The 20,320-nt window shown below is 36.0% G+C and overlaps 2 protein-coding genes across 3 annotated transcripts; one reads left to right on the forward strand and one right to left on the reverse strand.

Moving 5' to 3' along the window:
- The first annotated feature begins 5,755 nt into the window (after positions 1-5,755).
- Positions 5,756-9,317, forward strand: LOC144565133 (calmodulin-binding receptor-like cytoplasmic kinase 3). Of its 2 annotated transcripts, none has more exons than XM_078314795.1 (7): positions 5,756-6,349; positions 6,583-6,840; positions 7,012-7,277; positions 7,556-7,721; positions 7,939-8,028; positions 8,160-8,458; positions 8,778-9,317. In XM_078314795.1, the coding sequence occupies exons 1-7, from the start codon at positions 6,034-6,036 to the stop codon at positions 8,991-8,993; spliced, it is 1,611 nt and encodes a 536-aa protein (XP_078170921.1). In that variant the 5' UTR covers positions 5,756-6,033; the 3' UTR covers positions 8,994-9,317. The 2 variants fall into 2 exon arrangements, with proteins under 2 accessions (XP_078170921.1, XP_078170920.1); XM_078314794.1 differs by having other exon boundaries at positions 5,892-6,370.
- A 1,070-nt stretch (positions 9,318-10,387) lies between these two features.
- Positions 10,388-15,961, reverse strand: LOC144565132 (putative chloride channel-like protein CLC-g). The gene is made up of 7 exons (XM_078314793.1): positions 15,703-15,961; positions 15,018-15,218; positions 13,493-13,670; positions 12,853-13,115; positions 12,502-12,771; positions 11,288-12,410; positions 10,388-10,892 (listed from the first exon to the last, which is right to left on the reverse strand). Exons 1-7 carry the CDS (start codon positions 15,882-15,884, stop codon positions 10,725-10,727), a joined length of 2,385 nt encoding a protein of 794 aa, XP_078170919.1. The 5' UTR covers positions 15,885-15,961; the 3' UTR covers positions 10,388-10,724.
- Between the last annotated feature and the right edge of the window lie 4,359 nt (positions 15,962-20,320).

A 20,320-nucleotide genomic window follows, 5' to 3' on the forward strand; every position in this document is an offset into this window, starting at 1 on the left:
ACACTACTATAGTGCTCCAAACACCATCAATTGTAGTGTTGTATTGGGATTGTAAATGCTCGATTATCTTGTCATATAGAGATTCTACTAGAGTGTTCCAAACACCTTCAGTTAGAGTGTTGTATGTGTATTGTAAATGCCCTATTATGTTGCCATCTGTAGACGCTACTAGAGTGCTTTGAACACCTTCAATTGGAGTGTTGTATTATCGTTGTAAATGCCCTATTATCTTGACATTTGGAAACACTGCTAGAGTGCTCCAAACACCATCTTTTGTAGTCTTGAATTATAGTTGTAAATGCCCTGTTATCTTGCCATATACAAACACTACTAGAGTGCTCCAAGCACCTTCAATTGGAGTGTTGTATTAGGGTTGTAAATACCCTGTTATCTTGTCATATACAAACACTACTAGAGTGCTCCGAGCACCTTCAATTGGAGTGTTGTATTAGGGTTGTAAATGCCCGTCTTTTGATCTAGAGACACTACTTGACTACTCCAAACACCTTCTATTGGTGTTTTGTATTATGGTTGTAAATACCATATTATCTTGGAATCTGGAGACAATACTAGAGTGCTCCAAATAATTTCAATTGGAGTGTTGTATTAGTGTTGTAAATGCCATATTATATTGCCTTCTGGAGACATAACCAGAGTGCTCCAAACACCTTCAATTAGAGTGTTTTGTTAAGGTTCTAAATGCCCTATTATCTTGTCACATAGAGACACTACTAGAGTGTTCCAAACACCATCAATTGGAGTGTTGTATAACTCTTGTAAATGCACGATTATTTTACCATTTGGAGACACTACTGGAGTACTCTGAACACCTTCAATTGAAGTGTTTTATTCGGGTTGCAACTACCATCTTATGTTGCCATCTGGATACACTACTAGAGTGCTGCAAAGAGTATCAATTTGAGTGTTGTATTAGGGTTGCAACTACCCTCTTGAAATATAGAGACATTGCTAGAGTGCTCCAAACACCTTCAATTTGAGTGTTGTATTAGGATTGTAAATGCTCTATTATCTTGCCATCTGGAGACACTACTAGAGTGCTCCAATCACCTTCCATTGGAGTGTTGTATTTGAGTTGTAAATTCCCTATTATCTTGCCATCTGGAGATGCTAATAGAGTGCTCCAAATACCTTCCATTGGGGTATTGTTTTAGGGTTGTAAATGCCCTGTCATCCTGCCATATAGAGACACTACTAGAGTTCCCCAAACACCTTCAATTGAAGTGTTGTATTGGGGTTGTAATTGTCATGTTATCTTGCAATCTGGAGACGCTGCTAGAGTGCTCCAAACATCTTCTATTGGAGTGATGTAATAGTGTTATAAATGACATATTATCTTGCCATATACAGACACTAATAGAGTACTTCAAACACCTTCAATTGGACTGTTGTATTAGGGTTTCAACTATCCTCTTCTCTTGCTATATAGAGACACTACTAGAGTGCTACAAACACCTTCAATTGGAGTGTTGTATTAGGGTGCTAAATATCCTATTATCTTGCCATATAAAGACACTACTAGAGTTCTCAAAACACCTTCAATTGGAGTGTTGTATTAGGGTTGTAAATGCCCTATTATCTTGTCATATAGAGACACTACTAGAGTGCTCCGAACACCTTCAATTGGATTATTGTATTAGGGTTGTAAATGCCCTGTTATCTTGCCATCTGAAGACACTACTAAAGTTCTCCAAACACCTTCAATTGGAGTGTTGTATTGGGGTTGTAAATGCTAAATTATCTTGCCATATAGACACTACTAGAGTGCTCCTAATACCATCAATTAGTGTGTTGTATTAGGGTTATAAATGCCTGATTATTTTACCATTTGGAGACACTACTGGAGTACTCTGAACACCTTCAATTGGAGTGTTTTATAAGGGTTGATGAAGCCTTATATCCGGCACATGCCGAACATTCTTGAGAAGTAACTTGTACCTCGCACTAGTCTCCACACACACATCTACGATACCAGAGATATTGCATACCCCATCATTCCCCATTCTTACCTTACCAAGATCACCTTGCTTGTAAGAAGTAAACAAATCACGTCTAAAAGTGCAATGAAAAGAGGCTGTTGAATCGATTATCCAAGTGGAGTCTTGACTTGTGTAGTTGACAAACCCGTCATCATAAGCAATGAACACTTCACTGTCACACACAACGGCTGCAGTGCTTTCCTTCTCATTTTCATCAAATTTAGGTCTAGATTGATCTCTCTTACCTTTTTCTTTCAATTTTCTGCACTCGAATTTTATGTGGCCCGGCTTGTGACAATAGTAGCAAATAATGCCCTTGCGAGACTTTGATCTTCCTTTAGACTTGTCATTGTGGTCATGACCATGAGAGTTTCTATGTGAACTCCTTCCACGGTTTTCTGTAACAAGAGCTGATGACTTATTTTTAATGCCCAACTCTTTGCGCCTTAACTCCCCATTTTACATACTGTCTTTCACCATAGCAAGAGTGACAGTACCATTTGGTGCCGGATTACTCAATGACACCGCAAGAGTCTCCCAACTATATGGTAAGGAACTCAAAAGAATCAAGGCTTGCAATTCTTCTTCCAAAGTCAATTTCATAGTTGACAGCCGAATCACACAATCCTGGAACCGACTCAAATGCTCACTCACAGATGAGCCCTCATGATACTTCATGTTCACAAGTTTCCGAATGAGAAAGGCTTTGTTTTGGGCTGTTTTGCGCTCATACAAACTTTCAAGTTTTTTTCCACAATTTCTTGTAATTAGTTTCGGTTGACACATGGTGAAACACTGAATCATCAACCCACTGCCTAATCAAGGCAATTGTCTTTCAGTTTTTGGTAGTCCAAACGGCATCAGTAACATCTACTGGTTTAAACCCGGTAACTGGTTCATATGCATCTTTACAAAATAACATATCTTCCATTCTAGACTTCCAAATAGAGTAGTTTGTGGAGTTTAATTTAATCATGGTACCACTATTACTACCCTCCTCCATTTTAGATTTTTACCTCAAATTGCAGCGGAGCAAATGATAGAGCGACCTTGTCCTTGAACCACCGATCAGATCCGATGGTAGTGTAGATCGACTCTGATACCACTTGTTGGGGATGAGAGGTAAATAACAAGGTTGTACCACACAAATAGTTCTAAGAGTAATTTTCTCAAACACCTTGTATGCATACACCAAATCACAAATAAATGGAGAAATAGATAATCACACAAGAAACCGAGACAATAAGCAAGCAAGCACAAGAAATAAGATAAGACACGAGATTTTACGTGGAAAACCTTTCGAGAAAAAACCACGGGAGAACACGGCACAAATCCACTAAATCAAAGGAGTCTTACAAGTACAATAGATTAGAACTCTCAATAGCACTCTCTCACACACTCTCTTACAAGTATCAAGAAGAAGAGAGCAAAACTCTAAATGGCTTGGTGAAGAGGCAACAGACAGAGAGCATCGGCTCTTTTCTTTTTACTCACAAAATGGCTCAACTAACATTTTCTCTCTCTGTCTCCGTATATAACATACGAAAATGAATTCCGCCAAAAATTGGCTTAATGGGTCTTGGCCTATATTGCCTTCAACTCAACAATATGTATATAAACATACTAGTCAAGTATCGGCCATGCGTTGTCGTGGAGATTGAATTGCAAATCTATTTTGATCACTTTTTTTAAATGTGATTAATTTAAGAATTGATTGCATAATAATGTATTAGTCAATAATAAAAGCAAACAAGAACCTTAGTATTTGATTCTAAAAATACTCGTGCGCTTCCAATCACAAATGATATAAAATACAAAAAAAAATATTCTAATTCTAATTAACAATTCATAATATAAGTCAAAACATTGTTCTCATACATTTATACATTTATAGCAATTACCATTAAAAGAAGGCACATACATAATTACAAAAGACAACAACACTCAAAATCTCAACACGAAATATCATCCAAAACATATTAATTTTAGAATTATACTTTGGAGAACGACCATAACATAGCATCACTAACCCCTATTATAATGGTTGCTCTTATTTTTTTGTTCTTTAATTTCTTGATAAATTAAATTTAATGAACAACTTAATCCCCCCCCGATGTTGGCCAATATTGAGAAAATTACATATTCGGATATGCTTAATTTTCCAAAGGTTACTGAAATGAACAACATATTAAATTAATTTTCAATTTGATCATTGTTTCGAGTCCAGACTAACAAAAATAATTAGATAATACAGTTTGTTAATTGTTTTTAGAAAGTACTATTTATGAACTTTCTCAATGGAGTCATGTGTAGGGTTTGCACTTTATTTTCACCAGAAGAATTATCTACTTAATAAACGGCTTAAATATTTGTATCTAGTTTTCTTTTTGTTTCAAATTAACAAAAAGAATGATTTCTGCAATTGTTGGTGCTTGTTGAAGCATATCAAAGCTCTTCAACATCAAAGCACCGTTTTTATTTGCATCAATTTCGTGCTTGTTTCAAGAATTAAATGGCCACACAAGTGTTTGCTCTAATGAAAAAGATGCAATAAAGAAAAGCCATGTATTGAAATTGTTCATCACCAAAGAAAGAGATTGGCTAATACATCCCTCATGGTGACTTAATCAAATACTAAAGGGGAAAAAAATGAGAAAATGGACGTGATTTGAGATAGATCTGAAAACAGAAATTTTAATAAAGGGAGAGCAAGAAGCCTCAAAATTATGTGGAAAGTAAACAGGGAGGAGTGGGAGGGAGGGGAAAGAAGGAAAAAGTAGGACCTATAAAGCATTTTGTTAATAATTTTAAGAAGGAGGTATTTTGTTTGTTGGTTTGAAAAGGAAGGATATTTTGTAAAATTCTCCCGATCAGACCACGTAAGTTTACTAAAGGGATAATTTCATGTATGCCCCCCTAAGAACCTCAAAATGTAATATTCTCCTCTCTAAAATATCTTATTTATCCTTCGAAATTTTAAAAACTCACAAATATATCAAATTTATCGATCATTTTTTTTATTAAAATTCATATAAAGTAATTTTAAATTTATAAAGTAATTATTTTATCATTTATTACAAAAGATGTAGTTTTTAAGAGAAATATATATTCTTCTAAATAATTGATTTTATGAGCAAATGATTCATTTTCTTGTGATGCACTCACATGTATGTATAAATGCCAATGTGTATGTGTTACAATTAGTGAAATGAATAGTTGTCATCGAAAATTAATTAATTGGAAGACAAAATATTTTTCTTATACATACTAGATAGTTTTATTTTTTTAATAAAAAAATAAAATGGATTTTTTATAAATTTAAAATGAGTTTTAAGTTTTAATAAAATAATAAATAGAGTAAATCTATGAGTTTTAAAATTTAGAAGGATAGATATGATATTATGAATTTTAAAGGAGAGAATACGTAATTTCGAGGTTTTTTAAGAATATACATGAAATTCTCCTAATTAGACCAAACAGCTGGCACCTTGTGTTCCAAAAAAAAGGAAGAGAAGAATTGAGCTGGCAGCTTTGATCCGTCTGGTATTTTTTTTCTCTACTTTTTTTTTTCTTTTCTTAGTTTTCTTCGGTTGGTTACTGACTAGGCAGTATGTTTTTGATAAATCGGGAGTGACGGTATCACATCTGCATTTGCTGCCTTTGGTCAATTCGCAGTCAACTGTTCCCATCTTGTTTTCTATCTGTTGTTTATCTCGGAGTTTCATGATAAAGTCACCCCAATATTACTTTGAACCCCTGGCGGCTTCAGTCTTTTTCTTCTATACTCGTTTGTACAAGTTATTTCGAGAAAATATTATTAACCTCTCCAATAATTGAATACATGTTCTGAATTTCTTTTCCATATCGTTCTCTCCCGGAAACCAAATTTTGGAGTAGCAAAAAGAGGCTTCTTTTCCTTGTCGGTGGAAATCTCAATTTCTTCTGTGTATTTCCAATCGTTCGGCTTCCCCAATTTTCCTTGGTTCATTTTAACATGAGATTTTTTCGCTCCTTTTGTGCTGAATTTTTCTTTTAGATGGCGGTGCCAATTCTTGGTCTGCTTATTCTTTTGGAATTTTCTTTGATTTCGGTTTCTGATTCAGCTTTAATAATATCAAAGGTTTGTGGTACTGAGGAAGTTGCATATTTGGAGAATTTGGATGGGCATCAAATCCTGATTAACAAAAATAGGATAGAGAACTCCACTTTAGTTTGTGAGAAGTTAAAGTTCTATTTTGAGGTAGGATGTTTCTCTTGTGACCCAAAGTTTGGTGTATGGAGAGAAGTAGGTAAGAGTTACTGCGCCAGATACTCAGATTTCTTTCTTCATGAAGAGAAAATTGTGAATTCAGGTGAAGTCTCTCACCAATTTTGTATTTTTACTACTTTTTTATTTGTTCAATCAGTTTTTAATACGTTATAAAAAGTCTACACATCAATTTTTCTAACTATATATATATATATTATTTATTTGTCAAAATAATTGGTAATAAGTATCCACTTTGCCGAGCATGCCCAGCAAGATCCAAATATTACCAAGTACATAATGAATTTCCTGCTGATTCTATTTCTATCCAATATTCAGTTGATGTGCATGCAAAGAAGACCAGAAAACTATTGCGCGAGTTACAAGAGAGTGCATCAAACAATGATTGTACAAACAAGAACAGTGATTCGTTGGCAAATATGCAAAGTGATGATGCTTCTTCAGAAACAGATGATCTCCCTCTGGCAGTGCCAGGGTTTATTCTCCTGTCTGTCGGCTTCCTTTTTCCTTGTTTTAGGCCCAGGAGGAAAGAAAATAGCCCACCAAGTGTTCGTCCAAATCAGCTACTTAATTCAGGTGAATACATAGGGATGAGTTGATTCATCGTTGTAAATTCCATAATTGAGAAATATGTAATACCATGTTATTGTCTCTAATGACATGGAACAGATAAGGTTCTACTTATGTAATAATATCAACAAAGTAATTATAACAAATAGATCTTCTTTGGTCTCTAAATGTATGCAGTGGATTCACTCTCATCTATTGATGTAAGTTCATCCTCTGAGAAGGTCCCACCAACAACACCATATCGGGTCCCACCAAGTCCATCCAGATTTGCAATGTCACCGCAACTAAACCGGGCCGGGTCTGTGCAGCTTAGCATAAACCAGATAATCAAGGCCACCCGTAACTTTTCAGATTCATTTAAGTTAGGCGAAGGTGGGTTTGGCACTGTCTACAGGGCTGTGTTGCCTGATGGTCGAGTTGTTGCTGTCAAGCGTGCAAAGAAGGTGATTTTGTGATATTTAGGTTTTAATTTTTGAAATACAACCAATTTAAGAATGTAGAAATTTGGCATTTTTATGCTCTTCCAATATGTGCTGCTGAGTTCCTGCAATATTTTCTCTAGTGGTTCTTTCCCTTTGTTTGGTTCAATTTTTTTCATTCCCAGAAGAGGGGGGTGGTGTTGACTCTTGTGTACTCGATCCATTTCTATTCTTTAGTGCAACTTGTTATTTGATAAACTTATTTTGATTAACTCAAGCTCTGGGCCCTGTTGGATGTATAGGAACATTTTCAAGGGCCCCGTGATGAATTCAATAATGAGGTTGAGCTGCTGGCAAAAATTGACCACAGGAGCCTGGTGAGGTTATTAGGCTACATCGATAAAGGAAATGAGCGGATTCTGATCACTGAATATGTTCCAAATGGCACTCTAAGAGAGCATCTTGATGGTAAGTTTCCTTAAAGAAGTGTTCTTGTTTAAGACTTTTTTCTATAAAGGGAAACTAGAACGTGTTAACCTAACTGATAAAACAGACTTGTGAGTTACTTGCCTAACAAATATAACATTCCCTTGTAATATCATAGAAATGAAAGGTCTTGATTGTATACTTTTATTTTCAAGTTTTCTGTTGAAATGTAACAAATATAGTATTCCGTCTTTTCAAGGTCAACTCGGGAAGATTCTTGATTTCAACCAGCGTTTGGAAATAGCTATTGATATTGCTCATGCACTGACCTATCTCCATCTATATGCAGGTAAGCATATTACCTTGTCTCCCTTCTTTCTAATGCATTGTCAAAACTTCTCTCCCCCTAAATATTTTCTATTGTTATGTTGTCAATATTTGTGATAACACACTTATAAAATTTGAACATGCAATATACAGAAAAGACAATCATCCACCGGGATGTTAAATCGTCGAACATCCTTCTGACAGAAAGCTACCGCGCAAAAGTATCAGACTTTGGTTTCGCAAAGAGCGGCCCCAGCGACACAGAAAAGACACACATATCAACTAAGGTGAAAGGGACGGCTGGTTACCTCGACCCGGAGTACCTGCGCACCTACCAATTGACCCCTAAGAGTGATGTCTTCTCCTTTGGCATCTTGCTCTTAGAGATTCTCTCTGGGAGACGTCCTGTTGAATTGAAGCGAAATCCTGAGGAGAGGATTACTGTCAGATGGGTATGTATTCTTGTCTCGTTCTATTGGTTGGTTGCCTAGGTCCTAAACCCTAATACCTGCCCTCAGCTTTTATTTTTAAAACTTACTTTTTTCTGTGGTTTCATGCAGTAAATTTGGTGAAGACCATCCAAAATAAAAATAATTAATAGATCTAAAAGAAAAAATCTCCTATAATCCTCATTTGGTACAAAAGCTCTTCATTACGTACAAGTATTTCTGTTACCCTGTCTCCTCTGTAGTGTACATACAAACACCACATTGTTATGTAAAAATATATAGACAAGGTTTTTATTAAATTGTAGATAATTTTGTCTACCAGGCTTTCAAGAAGTTTAATGAGGGCAATCTACCAGAAATATTGGACCCATTACTGGAAGAAAGGGTAGACAATGAATTAATCAGTAGGTTGCTTAATGTGTCCTTTCAATGCGCGGCTCCTACCCGGGATGATCGTCCCACCATGAAAGAAGTTAGCGAAAAACTGTGGGAGATTCGAAAACAGTATGGCAAAAGCCTCAGAAGAATTTCAGGCTAGTTTTTTTTGTCCCAGCTGAGCTGTGTGCACTTGGAGAGAAACCAGGGTGGTGGTTTGTTTATTGAAATAACCCATGGGAAGGAAATGGAAAGATAAGGTGGGCTATGAAGTAATCATATTCTTTTGTGAATGAATGTTTGTTTGATTGGTGGAATGGAATGTTGGACTGTCACGGGTGTTTTTTGTTTTTAATAGTTTTATATGTTGTACCTTGTGCATTGAATGGTTCTTTTGTGTTTGTTTTTCCTTTTTTTTTCTTACTTTTACATTTGTAATCTGTTGTATCTTTTATAATAATTGGTATAGCTGACGCTATGATCCCGAGTTCATCTTCTTACAATTTTGCCACATTTTCCTGTTCATCCCTGCTGCTCTATTTTATGTTCTTTTCTAAAACAAAATGGTCTCATTGATAACCACTTCTGTTTCAAAACAAGCTTACAGGACTCAAACCTACCTCTCTCGAAGAGAGACAAGGCCCATTAACATCCACACCGGGCCCGCATTACAAATAAAAGAGGGTATGTTATGAGGGGAATAAATCTGCTGTGATCCGAAATAGATGAACAGTACCTTGAAATCCATCCTTTTTCAAATTTAACTGTCGATTTGTTTTGAGATGCGTGCATAGACAAACTAGCTATTTCGAGATGCGTGCACAGAAAAAGTTGAACGGTTAGATTTGAAAAGGCAGGGATTTCAGGATATTGTTCATCTAATTCGGATCGCAGCAGATTTATCCCATGTTATGAGATATTCCTCGCTCTAAGTTTTTGCATCAGTACATACCTTCTTATAAATAAGGGATTAAAAATTGTTTATGATGTAAATATCACCAACTTAACAAGCCTAATAGCAGGATACTGGATACATTTCATTTTTTAGTGAGGTTACTGTAATATGCATATTAGGGATCAATCTGTGCTATGAATTTATATGTTTATTTTCAAAATTCAAATAGTCAATATGAACCGTTAAACAAATTTTAGAACAAATTTTACATTTTTAAGATTTTTTTACATAGTAGAAAATCACTCTTTGTTTTGGCTCAGAATTTTCAAATTAAGTGATCTAACTAAAATAGTAAGAAAAAAATCTAATAAAAGTAAAATTCGATCAGCAAATATATTTTCGTATAGACATATGGGCTATTTGAACTTTAAATTAAAGATATCCACAGCGCGGACGGCCCGCTGTGCGATATTAACCTGATGGCCTTACGCTAGACGCCTAGAAGTGACATCCAAATATCGCCGATTTATGTTGAAATCGTTAAAAAGAAAAAAAGGTAGCTGATAATGAACAGTTTAACTTAAAAACTTTCAACTTGAGGGCCATCTCCGATTAATTCACTGTTACCAAAAAAAAAAAAACACACACACACACAATCGTCATTGAACTCAAACAGATTCCTGTACATCAAGTTTTATTTACTATACGAGTTGAAAGTTCTTCAATATAGTCCGAAACAATCAAAATAATACATTTGCAAATCAAACATAAAAGAATCTCAGACAAATCCAGAGGATTTGAAGCATTGATGTGCAAAATCACAGCCGCACTTATTCCTGGGCTAATGGAGCTTTTGCCCAATTGCTAGAGGAAAACAATAACAATACACAAAAAATTTGTTCAAGAATAGGCAAAAGAAAAAGGGAAAAGGCTTGTAAAAAGTGTACCAAAAGTGGTACTGAATATGTGCAATCGATATTTTTATCTACATGCATGGGATTAACCGCTGCACGCCAACCACCTAATAAATGACCTGAAGAACTTGGTCACAGTAGACCTGTTCCACCTCAACCGTTTCCAGCGGCTACGCACCAAGAATGGGTGCAAACCTAGAATATGCTCCGGCAGGAAGTCGTGTCTTGTAAGTATGCCAACCACTAGTGCCCTCTGAAGATTGAAAAACAGAAGTATTAGAGTTACGATAATATGATATAATTAATAACAGCAGGACGTGCATCGAATGTCCTACTAATAGAATGACAAGGATAAGAAAAATGGTCTTCACAAGATTGGTCCATGAATTGTAAATCCGACTTTTGAACATTCTTTTTTTTATATAAAAATAAGGATCTAAGCCCGACATCCGTTTCTTATTAGATGCCTCATATGAATAAAACATGCAACACTCCGTAAAGAGGAGGCCCTTCACCATTTGGGCTATACTTTAAGAACACATAAACAAAATTGAACTTCACAAGAAATAATGGTGTTAGAACATCAAATGCTTTCTTCAAAGAAAAAGATTGATCAATAAAAAAAAAGAGTATATAAGAGTTACTTACATCTGAAGACTTCGGCATGACTAGCATATGCCTCAAGCCGACCTCTCTGAAAAGAGTCAAGGCTTTGGCAAGAGACATCGTCTCGACCACAGTATAAGGAGAAGTATTTGTGAAAGGATGTAAATCCACAAACATCTCCATCTCTTCTGGAGTAATATTAACATCATCAATTGTATCCTGCTTTCCAGAACCCCGCTTGTCAAAATCACTAGCTACAAATATTTTGGATGCCTTCTCGTGACCAGATAGTGAATTAGTTGGTAAGAAAGCTTTTTTCTTCAATACAACCAAGAGGTGGGACCGTAATATCAGGCCGTATAACACGGGAGAAGGTGAGAAAGGTGGCTCATCTATCACTGGAAAAGCATGATGATGTGTAGATCTTAAAGTATGTACAATGTTTCCAACCTTCTCAACTCCATTAAAAGAATGTAATGGCCCGGATAACACATCACTTACTGTTAACTGCCTCATGTACGGTTCAGCATGCCCCTCTAGATAAGGTAGCCCCTTTAATTGAAGTATCATGTCATAGATGTTACCATTAAACGAGTCAGCCACAGTTTTGGAAACAAGTAGAACTAGCATTACTAATGGAAGTAGGAGCAAGTTGTTTGTCAATTCTATAATAATCACACAAACAGACACGGTCATCCTCATGGTTCCACCGAGAAAAGAAGCTGACCCGAGAATTGCAACTAGGCCATGGTCAAGTTCAGTGTATGAACCTAACAATATAGCGACAAACCGACCATAGGTTGCACCAGTGAGAATTATCGGCACAAACAGGCCGAATGGTGCAACTACTCCATAGCTCAGTATGCCGAAGATGTAGGAGGAGACAAAGAACAAGAGCAGTGACAGGGGATGGTAAAAATCATTTGTGCCAGTGCTATAGAGATTTCTTATGGCATCATCGTGTGTGTTTAAGAAGAGGCTAGCAAGGTCATTGTAGTAATTTTTAGGGCACTGGAACTGCCTGAAACGGTTTGTGGAGAGGCAATCTCCATTCGACGTTGATGGGCATGGTCGGCAAGATGCAATCCAAGGCAACCAATATAGAAAACAGGAAATTAATATGGAAACAGCTGAGGTGAGAAGCAGCTTGTGAGCGTGGCTTTTTCTGAAACCAAAGAAGGGTGAAATGTTAAATAACAACACTTGCTTGTTGTCTTGAATGAAAGAGTTTTGACACTGTAAATGTGAATACGTACTCGTTAATATAACCATATATCCGTAGGACCTTTAACATGAGGAAATTGTAGAGACTCCCTAGAACGCCACCAATAATTCCTAGAAGAATCACTATGGGTAGATCAGCAAGCTGATAAGTCGTGGTATCATTTGTGACATCATACATGATTAGGCCACCTTTTCCAAACAGGCCACACTGACCACTATCGCACACACCAATTAATACACGAAGCACCACAGCCACCACAGCTGTTGCAAAGAAGGATCTCCAAAGCAGTGCACTCCGCCACCTATAATTTTAGTTCAATTGAAAGAATTAAGTACTGAGGTCAAGATTTACCAACACAATTGATTAGAGACTTGAGATATACCATGATGAGAGTGATTCAACTGCAAAAAGAACACCACCGACAGGGGCACGAAATCCCGCTGCAATACCAGCACTGGCTCCAATTGTAACAAGGTCACGGCGATCCCTATCATTTTTGAAGTACCTTAACCAGTCACATGTGAGGTGATACTTCTGGGACCCACCCTGCCCAAATATGGATGCAATGCATGCTCCTATGTGCACCATAGGCCCTGCTTTGCCTACATGGAGAGATGACGACACCGCAGTAATATTGCCTAATATCTGTAGATTAATTATTCAGATATTAGAAAATGTTTTCCTTACATCTGTGAATGTCAAAAGATGATTACTAGAAAATTGGTTGGTTAGTTTATTGTGGAGACTGCACCTTTGAAGATGCTTTCATATATGCTCAAGCAATTGCCAAATGAACTGGTGGGAGCCCAACTGATTTATTGAAATTACCATCTAAGAACCTTCCATACTGCTTTCAAATTCTCAACAATTTTTTTTGTTTATTTTCCTACTATATAAGGTCATACCAAAATAAGACTAAGAGGACCAGTTGTATGAAAGAAAACATAAAAAAATCAAGTACCTTTTGTTTTTAAATGATAAACAATAAAATTTTAAAAATCAAATTTGCATTTTATATCTACCTTGACAAAAAGTGTCTTCAAAGTGAAAATATTCGGTGCATCGACCCCATTCAAATATGCTTTGACCTCTGGGATGCCTGATCCACCAGCCGCTGGGGAAATGAAGGATGTGATTGCAGATGCAAATAACAGAAGTAATAAGTTTGAACCAGCAAAAACTCCAAATGCTGTCCAGTACCTGCATAAAAGAAAAATTCAATGGTGAAATTAAGCCAAGCAAATCAAATAGGAATTAATTGACCAATAAGAGAAACAAAAACAAGCTTAACAACCAAATCCTTCACGAAATTGAGTAGAACTAGGGTGTTCTTAATCTCACCAAGTCCTTTGGTGAGCATAACTCTAAAATATATTGGATTAACTTTAAACGACGAATCCAAACCATTGGAAGCGATCTACTTCACGAGTAATGCGTTTACATGTCAAATTTATATATTTTTTAATTAATTTAGTATAAAGTCAAGTGGTCAAAAAACGATGAAAAATAAACATACTAAAATTAACTTGTAAACTTCTTTTTTTTACCACTTGACCTTATACTAAATTAATTCAAAAATTTATTAATTTGATGTGTAAATGCACCACTCGTGAAGTAGACCGGTTTCAACGGTTTGGGTTAGTCATTTGAAGTCATTCCTATGTGGCTGTTCGGCAACACATGGTGAATTAAATATTAATCCGTGCTAAGGAGGGGTTGTTCAGTAAGCTAAAGGAAGGGGCAAAGGATTAAGATAGCTAAAGGAAGCTAAAGGAAGGGGGATGTGCCTTAAGAAAGGGGCAGGGGATTAAGATCCGGGCAAAAAGAGGCTAAAGGAGGTGATCTTAATCAGCGCTAAAGAACCGGTGTTCGACAAGATTAAGCGGCTAAGGAAGCTTTAGCCTTAAGGAGGCCCTTGCCGAACGGCACCTATAGGTTTGGAGTTAAGCTCACCAATCCTTTGGTGAGCTTAAGAACAACTTAGTTCTGCTCCACGAAACTAGGGTGACCAATCATTGAATTGTTATGGTCTGCATTCAGTACATGGTAATATCAAATTGGAAAAAGTATTTGCATTATTATTAAATGCTGAAAGTCCTAATCTAATACTGAAAGAAAAATTAAATATGAATAAATCAATCTACAACTAAAGTTGGCATACTCAGAAAGAAAAATGACCGCATGAAGAATAATATTATCTAGTTGTCATTTACAGATCATGCTCTAATAAAAATATTGTATCAAATCATAATCCCTGTTGAATTGCTTTTAACATGAAAAGTTATCACGTATCAGACGTGGTCAAAGAGAGGCCCATAAAACTCTCCTTCCTATATCAATTATTACCATTTTGGGTAAGCGTTCCAACCATCCAATCAAAATAGGATGTTCAGATCTGAAAATCATAGTCTTCTTCACCTACATTATCTAATTTGAGCCAGTAGGAACAGTCCAATTTTGATGGGATAATTTCAACTAAGCACTTTCCTAATTGCAGTTCATGTGAACACGACTAAATAAAGTTAAATTATTAGCAACTAAGCGAACCTCTCAGCCTCCATCAGCTTGGACAGTGAGAGAAACTTGAATCCGGCAATGTTCTCGACCGCAAGATTGTTGAAGAATCCAACAGCTGAAACAAGGACCCCAATCAAGAGGCAAAATGTCCATTTCAAAATGACGTATCGGTACTTGTGCGCTTTCCCTCGGCTCCTCCAGTTTTGGTTGAACAAATCGTTCTCTATTAACCTGAGCAAATGATTGGAGAGGATTTGTTGGAGGCAAGATATAAAAGATAATTAAAGTGATGTGATCTGCATAGCTAGAATCACTAGTGCCCAGTTTTTATTGCTATGAACGACTAAGATGAAAATGCTTCTGAAAATTTTGATCCAAGCTTTGTTTTCGCTAAACAAAAAGAGTAAGCTAGTAATTGTAACAAATTATTTCCCTTTCTTCATTCCCCTCCGCAAAAAATAAATAAATAAAACAAAAAAATGAACATTCTCCAATCTGGATATACGATAAGCTTAACGCAGAGATAGAGAGAGAGAGAGAGAGACTCTTTTAAACTATTTGGGCCTTGAACAGTTAGATTTTTGTGACTCCAAAAAATGGAAAAACAAATTCTTACAACACTCTGTTACTCCACAATTTATGAGAGCCTCGAGCCACTTCTTATCTCTTTTCACTAAAACATCAGACTAGGGGGGAGAAGTAAACTGCAACTTACTCGAAATCAAGACTCTCGATTGGGCAGAGGTTGGAACCGATAATGGCGACCTGTGAGGTATTATTAGGTGAGCTCCGGCTGAGGTGGATGGAGCGATGTGACAGTAGCTGCTCTGTTAGAGAGCTTCTCTGCGGTAGCAATACCTCTGAAGTATCATCGTGAAGCGAAGTAGAAGCATCCATTGATTTGTTGAGAAGAGGGAGGATGAGAGAGGGCGGAGCGCTACAGAGGTTTTGTATCAGAAAAGGAGAGCAATTTCGTATATTACCCACCAAAATTCCAAAATTATGTAAACATATTCCTCCTTGAAAAACTCAAATATTAAACTTTTTGGTCCTCCGTCAGACCGTCACACCCATCTTATTATATTTTGAGTAAAGCTAGCGTGTGACATGCTCACCAAGAAAGTTTGGTGAGCATAATTCCAAAAGTATATCGGATCGACGTCAAATGCCAAATCCAAACCGTTGAAATCCATGTACTTCATGAGTGATGCATATATATGCAAACTTTTGAAAGTTTCGAGTTTATTTGCTACACGGTCAAGTGGTCAAAGAAATAAACATTTTATTATAAGTTATTTTATATATTCAATTTTTATTATTTCTTTGACCACTTGACCGTGTAGCAAATAAACTCGAAACTTTCAAAATTTTGCATGTATATGCATCACTCATGAAGTACATGGATTTCAACGGTTTGGATTTGACATTTGACGTCGATCCGATATACTTTTGGAGTTATGCTCACCAAACTTTCTTGGTGAGCATGTCACACGCTAGCTTTACTCTTATATTTTCATTAAAATTGGCATGGCCATCATAAATACACTTTCGATTACCATCAATTAAACTTGTGTGCGTTATTTTTTAAAATAACCATTTTATTTTAGAGGAAATGTTGGTGGAGAAAATTACCGAGCGGTAAGAGTTGTGAAGAGAAATTTACAAGAAAATTAGTTAATTAGGTTTGATATTGAATCAAATTTTAGTTAGATAAAGAGTAGTGAGAAATAGTAGCAAGATTATAAGTAAACAAATTAATAGTGCTGCTAAAATAGTAAAAACGAAATAGTAGGTAAATCAATGAATAATCAGATATGAGTGAAAATAGTGTTATTTTTGAACTATTCGAAAATTGTCTATGATATAAATAATGATAATAGTAAAATGGGTTAATTTTTCATGTAACTTTAGAAAGTTTTTCAATTTCTTATTCACCTTTGAACACTTAAATATATCTAATTTTATCTCTTAACTCTTTAAATTCTTTAGTTATATCCATTACATAATAATTATGAGTTAACCATATTTAAATCTTTGATTAAAATAATAAAAGACAAATATTTTGTTGTTAAGAAGTTAATCGATCTCTTTGTTTTCCAATGTTCTTTCTTATTTTTTCTCTTCACCTCTTATTTTTATCCTCTCGTGCATAAATGGTGACATGGAGCATTTTAATATAAGGTTCGTTAAGAATCTTGAATGTATAATATATTCAACATTTAATCCCTGTATAGTAACTTTTTTCAACGAGAATAGTACGTTATTATGTTATTTAATTATTATAATGCTTGCCAAATTATTCACGTAACTTAAAAGTTACATACATAGTTTAAATACAGTGAATGTGACAAAGTATAAATTATTGTTCATTAATTGAATAGTACGGTGTTATTTAAAAGTTCATTGGATAAATGTGATTTTTTTTTGTTGTTTAGAAGAATAAGAATATACATGATATTTGAACCTCAAATAACAAGTATATAATTTTAGTATATTAGAAGGACGTGTTTGAAAATTTGGCCCACAACAAAAATACTAGAGAGAAGTGGTAGCGCAGACTTGATTTTCCGGGCTGGGAATGGAGATAAAATAATTAGATCGATCATTTTGGATAAGAAAGAAAACGACGTCGGGTAACGGGGACTGGGGTGTTAATGTCGCAATGAGTTGTCCAGAATTATCTGTTCGTCGTTTCTCGTAAAAAGAATGAAGGCAGCGGGGTCTCTTCAGCTGTTCCGATCCGTTCGCGGAGTGTCAATAAGAAGCAGAAACACCTTGTATGAGTGATGCTTCCACGGACATAAGGACCTATTTGTAAAATGAACGCTCTTTTTATTTTCAAAGTTGAAACGCAGCTATTGAGGATTTGAGGTTAGTGAGGTTAGGCCAGTGCCATGGTGCGCGTCAGCGCTTTCATTCAGTATCGTTTCTACTCGTTATCGTTACTGTAAAAAACGCAGCTATTTTGACCCGCTCGCTCGGATTAATTGGAGACATCGCGCAAATAAAACTGTAGCATATGACGTGTAGAGAAAGATAGAGAGGATCCGAACGTATGTGCAAGACGGGTGTGAGACTGAGACACCAGATCCAAATGTACATTGCTGGCACAACGAGTCATCCAGAAAAAAAGGAACCGAATCGTTTGTTTCCTGGGAGCAGGAAATTCCTGCTCTCAGAGTCACTGCAGAGTGGGTCCCCATTAAAACCTAAATCCAAAACTATTTTAACCCTAAACCCTTTAACAGTAACCGGGCTCACCCCGCAGTGACTCTGGGGACAGAAATTTCCTGCACCCCAGGGGGCAGGAGATCTGATTCCCAGAAAAAAATACTTCTTATTTCTTAATCATGTGGCGGTACCAACTAGCATGTTTCAGATCATGCGACGCCGCGCATTCAGCGCTGAAATAAATAATGCTTTTGAAGTTTAAACGATATCATAATGTTTGATTATTACTTAAATTAAATTATTTACTCCCTCTTACTTCTCATATTTTATATTTTTTTATAGCTTAAGTTACGTGAAAATGAGTTATTACGAAGAAGTATGACATTAAGAGAGAACTATTTTGTCTAGCTATTCCTTTGGGTACGTTTGGATGACACAGGAATAGCTGCTATTTCTGGCGAGCTATTCTCAACACAGCACGTTTGGATGAAAAGAAACATTATTCTCAATAAAGGAATAGCTTGGGTTAGCTGCTATTCCGCTATTCCTATGAAATGTTGGGTTAGCAGCTATTTCGAACCCAGCAGCTATTCTGAAATCAGAAATAGCTGCTATTCCGAGTTATTCCTTAATTCATCCAAACGCAGGAATTTGCTTCAAATTAGCTTAAATTTTATTTCACTTATTTCTTTTATTTTACTCATTTTTTAGCTGCTTAAGTGTGAAATAAAGAATTTACTCGACTACTCACTTCACGATCAAATATAATTTATAAATATAATGTTGGTTCCAGTGTTATAAAATGCGGTTTCTATGCGGTATGCGGAAAGTCACCGCATACCGCATATACGGTATGCGGCCGCATATGCGGATTTTTATGCAGATTTATATATGCGGATTTTAAAATAAAAATTCATATATATTTGGAAGCATAATCTCACAACAAGAATAAGAATACACATATTTGTAGAACTATTTTATATCCATTATTCTCTAATATAAAAGCAACATACATATATAAGAATACACAATAACAATATCATATGCAGATCATATGCAGTATATGCGGTTCATATGCGGTTCATATGCGGATCATATGCGGTTCATATGCGGTTCATATGCGGATCATATGCGGTTCATATGCGGTATATGCGGTTCATATGCGGTATATGCGGTTCATATGTGGTTCATATGCGGTATATGCGGTTCATATGCGGTATATGCGGTTCATATGCGGTTCATATGCGGTATGCGGATTATATGCGGTTCATATACGGATCATATGCGGTATGCGGTCAAAAATTATGCGGCCGAATATGCGGCCGCATATGCGGAACCGCATATTAGACCGCATATTAATTTTCTATGCGGTTCGGAACCGCATACGCATATGCTGCCGCATAGACCGCATTTTGTTACACTGGTTGGTTCTAAGTTCTAACAATAATATTTTTTGTCTATTTGACTAATTTGCAAAACATACAATTATTGAATTTTACGATTTCTTCTATTTTATAGTTATGCAGGTTCAAGCAAATTAGAATTGCAATATGGATTGCTTGAACTGAAGAAATTATGAAGACATTTATCAAGAATTTAATTTGTAATATTTTAAATTTGGTAAAGTGTGTTTGATGTCATTTCAACATGATACAAACGTTGGTACATTATAACGATTTAGCCTGTAAAGAAACACCAAGGGACATCTTGATCAAACTCAGAAAATACCATAAAATGTTGTAATGTTTTAATTAAATTTAGAGCTTCAAAAATCATGTTTTTGATCAAGTTTTTCACAGAGTCAAATCGTTGGTAACGTTTTGATCAATCTTGCAGAAAAGAAAATCTAATTTGAATTCTAAACTAAAACATTGTAACGTTTTAAGTCAAAAAGTTCTTTTTGGAGCTGTCTATATAAATAGGCTTGGGGCTTCTTTCTCAAGTGATCTCAGCCGACCCTAACTTTCTAAAACACTGTTTTTCTGTGAGCTTGGTTCCTCAATTGTTGATTGAGCTTAAAATTTCAATATCTCTCAAACAACCTCAAACCCACTTCACTAATTTTGAGTTAGATCGGGTTAAAGTGAGATTTAGAGTGTTTCTCTTGAGGATCTAAACTTTGAGACTTCGTTCTCTACTATAGTTGGCCGAGTGACTTTCCG

This window comes from Carex rostrata, chromosome 14 (genome assembly GCF_964058835.1).
Source record: "Carex rostrata chromosome 14, lpCarRost1.2, whole genome shotgun sequence".
In the NCBI taxonomy this organism is placed as follows: Eukaryota; Viridiplantae; Streptophyta; class Magnoliopsida; order Poales; family Cyperaceae; genus Carex; species Carex rostrata.

Bases quoted from the DNA above. Each gene is read 5' to 3' on its own strand.
- LOC144565132 (XM_078314793.1), bottom strand. From the start codon at position 15,884: ATGGATGCTTCTACTTCGCTTCACGATGATACTTCAGAGGTATTGCTA. The intron at 12,772-12,852 runs GTATATCTCAAG...CTAAAATTATAG, and splicing joins GTTGAATCACTCTCATCATG to GTGGCGGAGTGCACTGCTTT. The intron at 12,411-12,501 runs GTACGTATTCAC...CTTTGGTTTCAG, and splicing joins ATATATGGTTATATTAACGA to AAAAAGCCACGCTCACAAGC.
- LOC144565133 (XM_078314794.1), top strand. From the start codon at position 6,034: ATGGCGGTGCCAATTCTTGGTCTGCTTATTCTTTTGGAATTTTCTTTG. The intron at 7,722-7,938 runs GTAAGTTTCCTT...CGTCTTTTCAAG, and splicing joins TCTAAGAGAGCATCTTGATG to GTCAACTCGGGAAGATTCTT. The intron at 8,459-8,777 runs GTATGTATTCTT...TTTGTCTACCAG, and splicing joins AGAGGATTACTGTCAGATGG to GCTTTCAAGAAGTTTAATGA.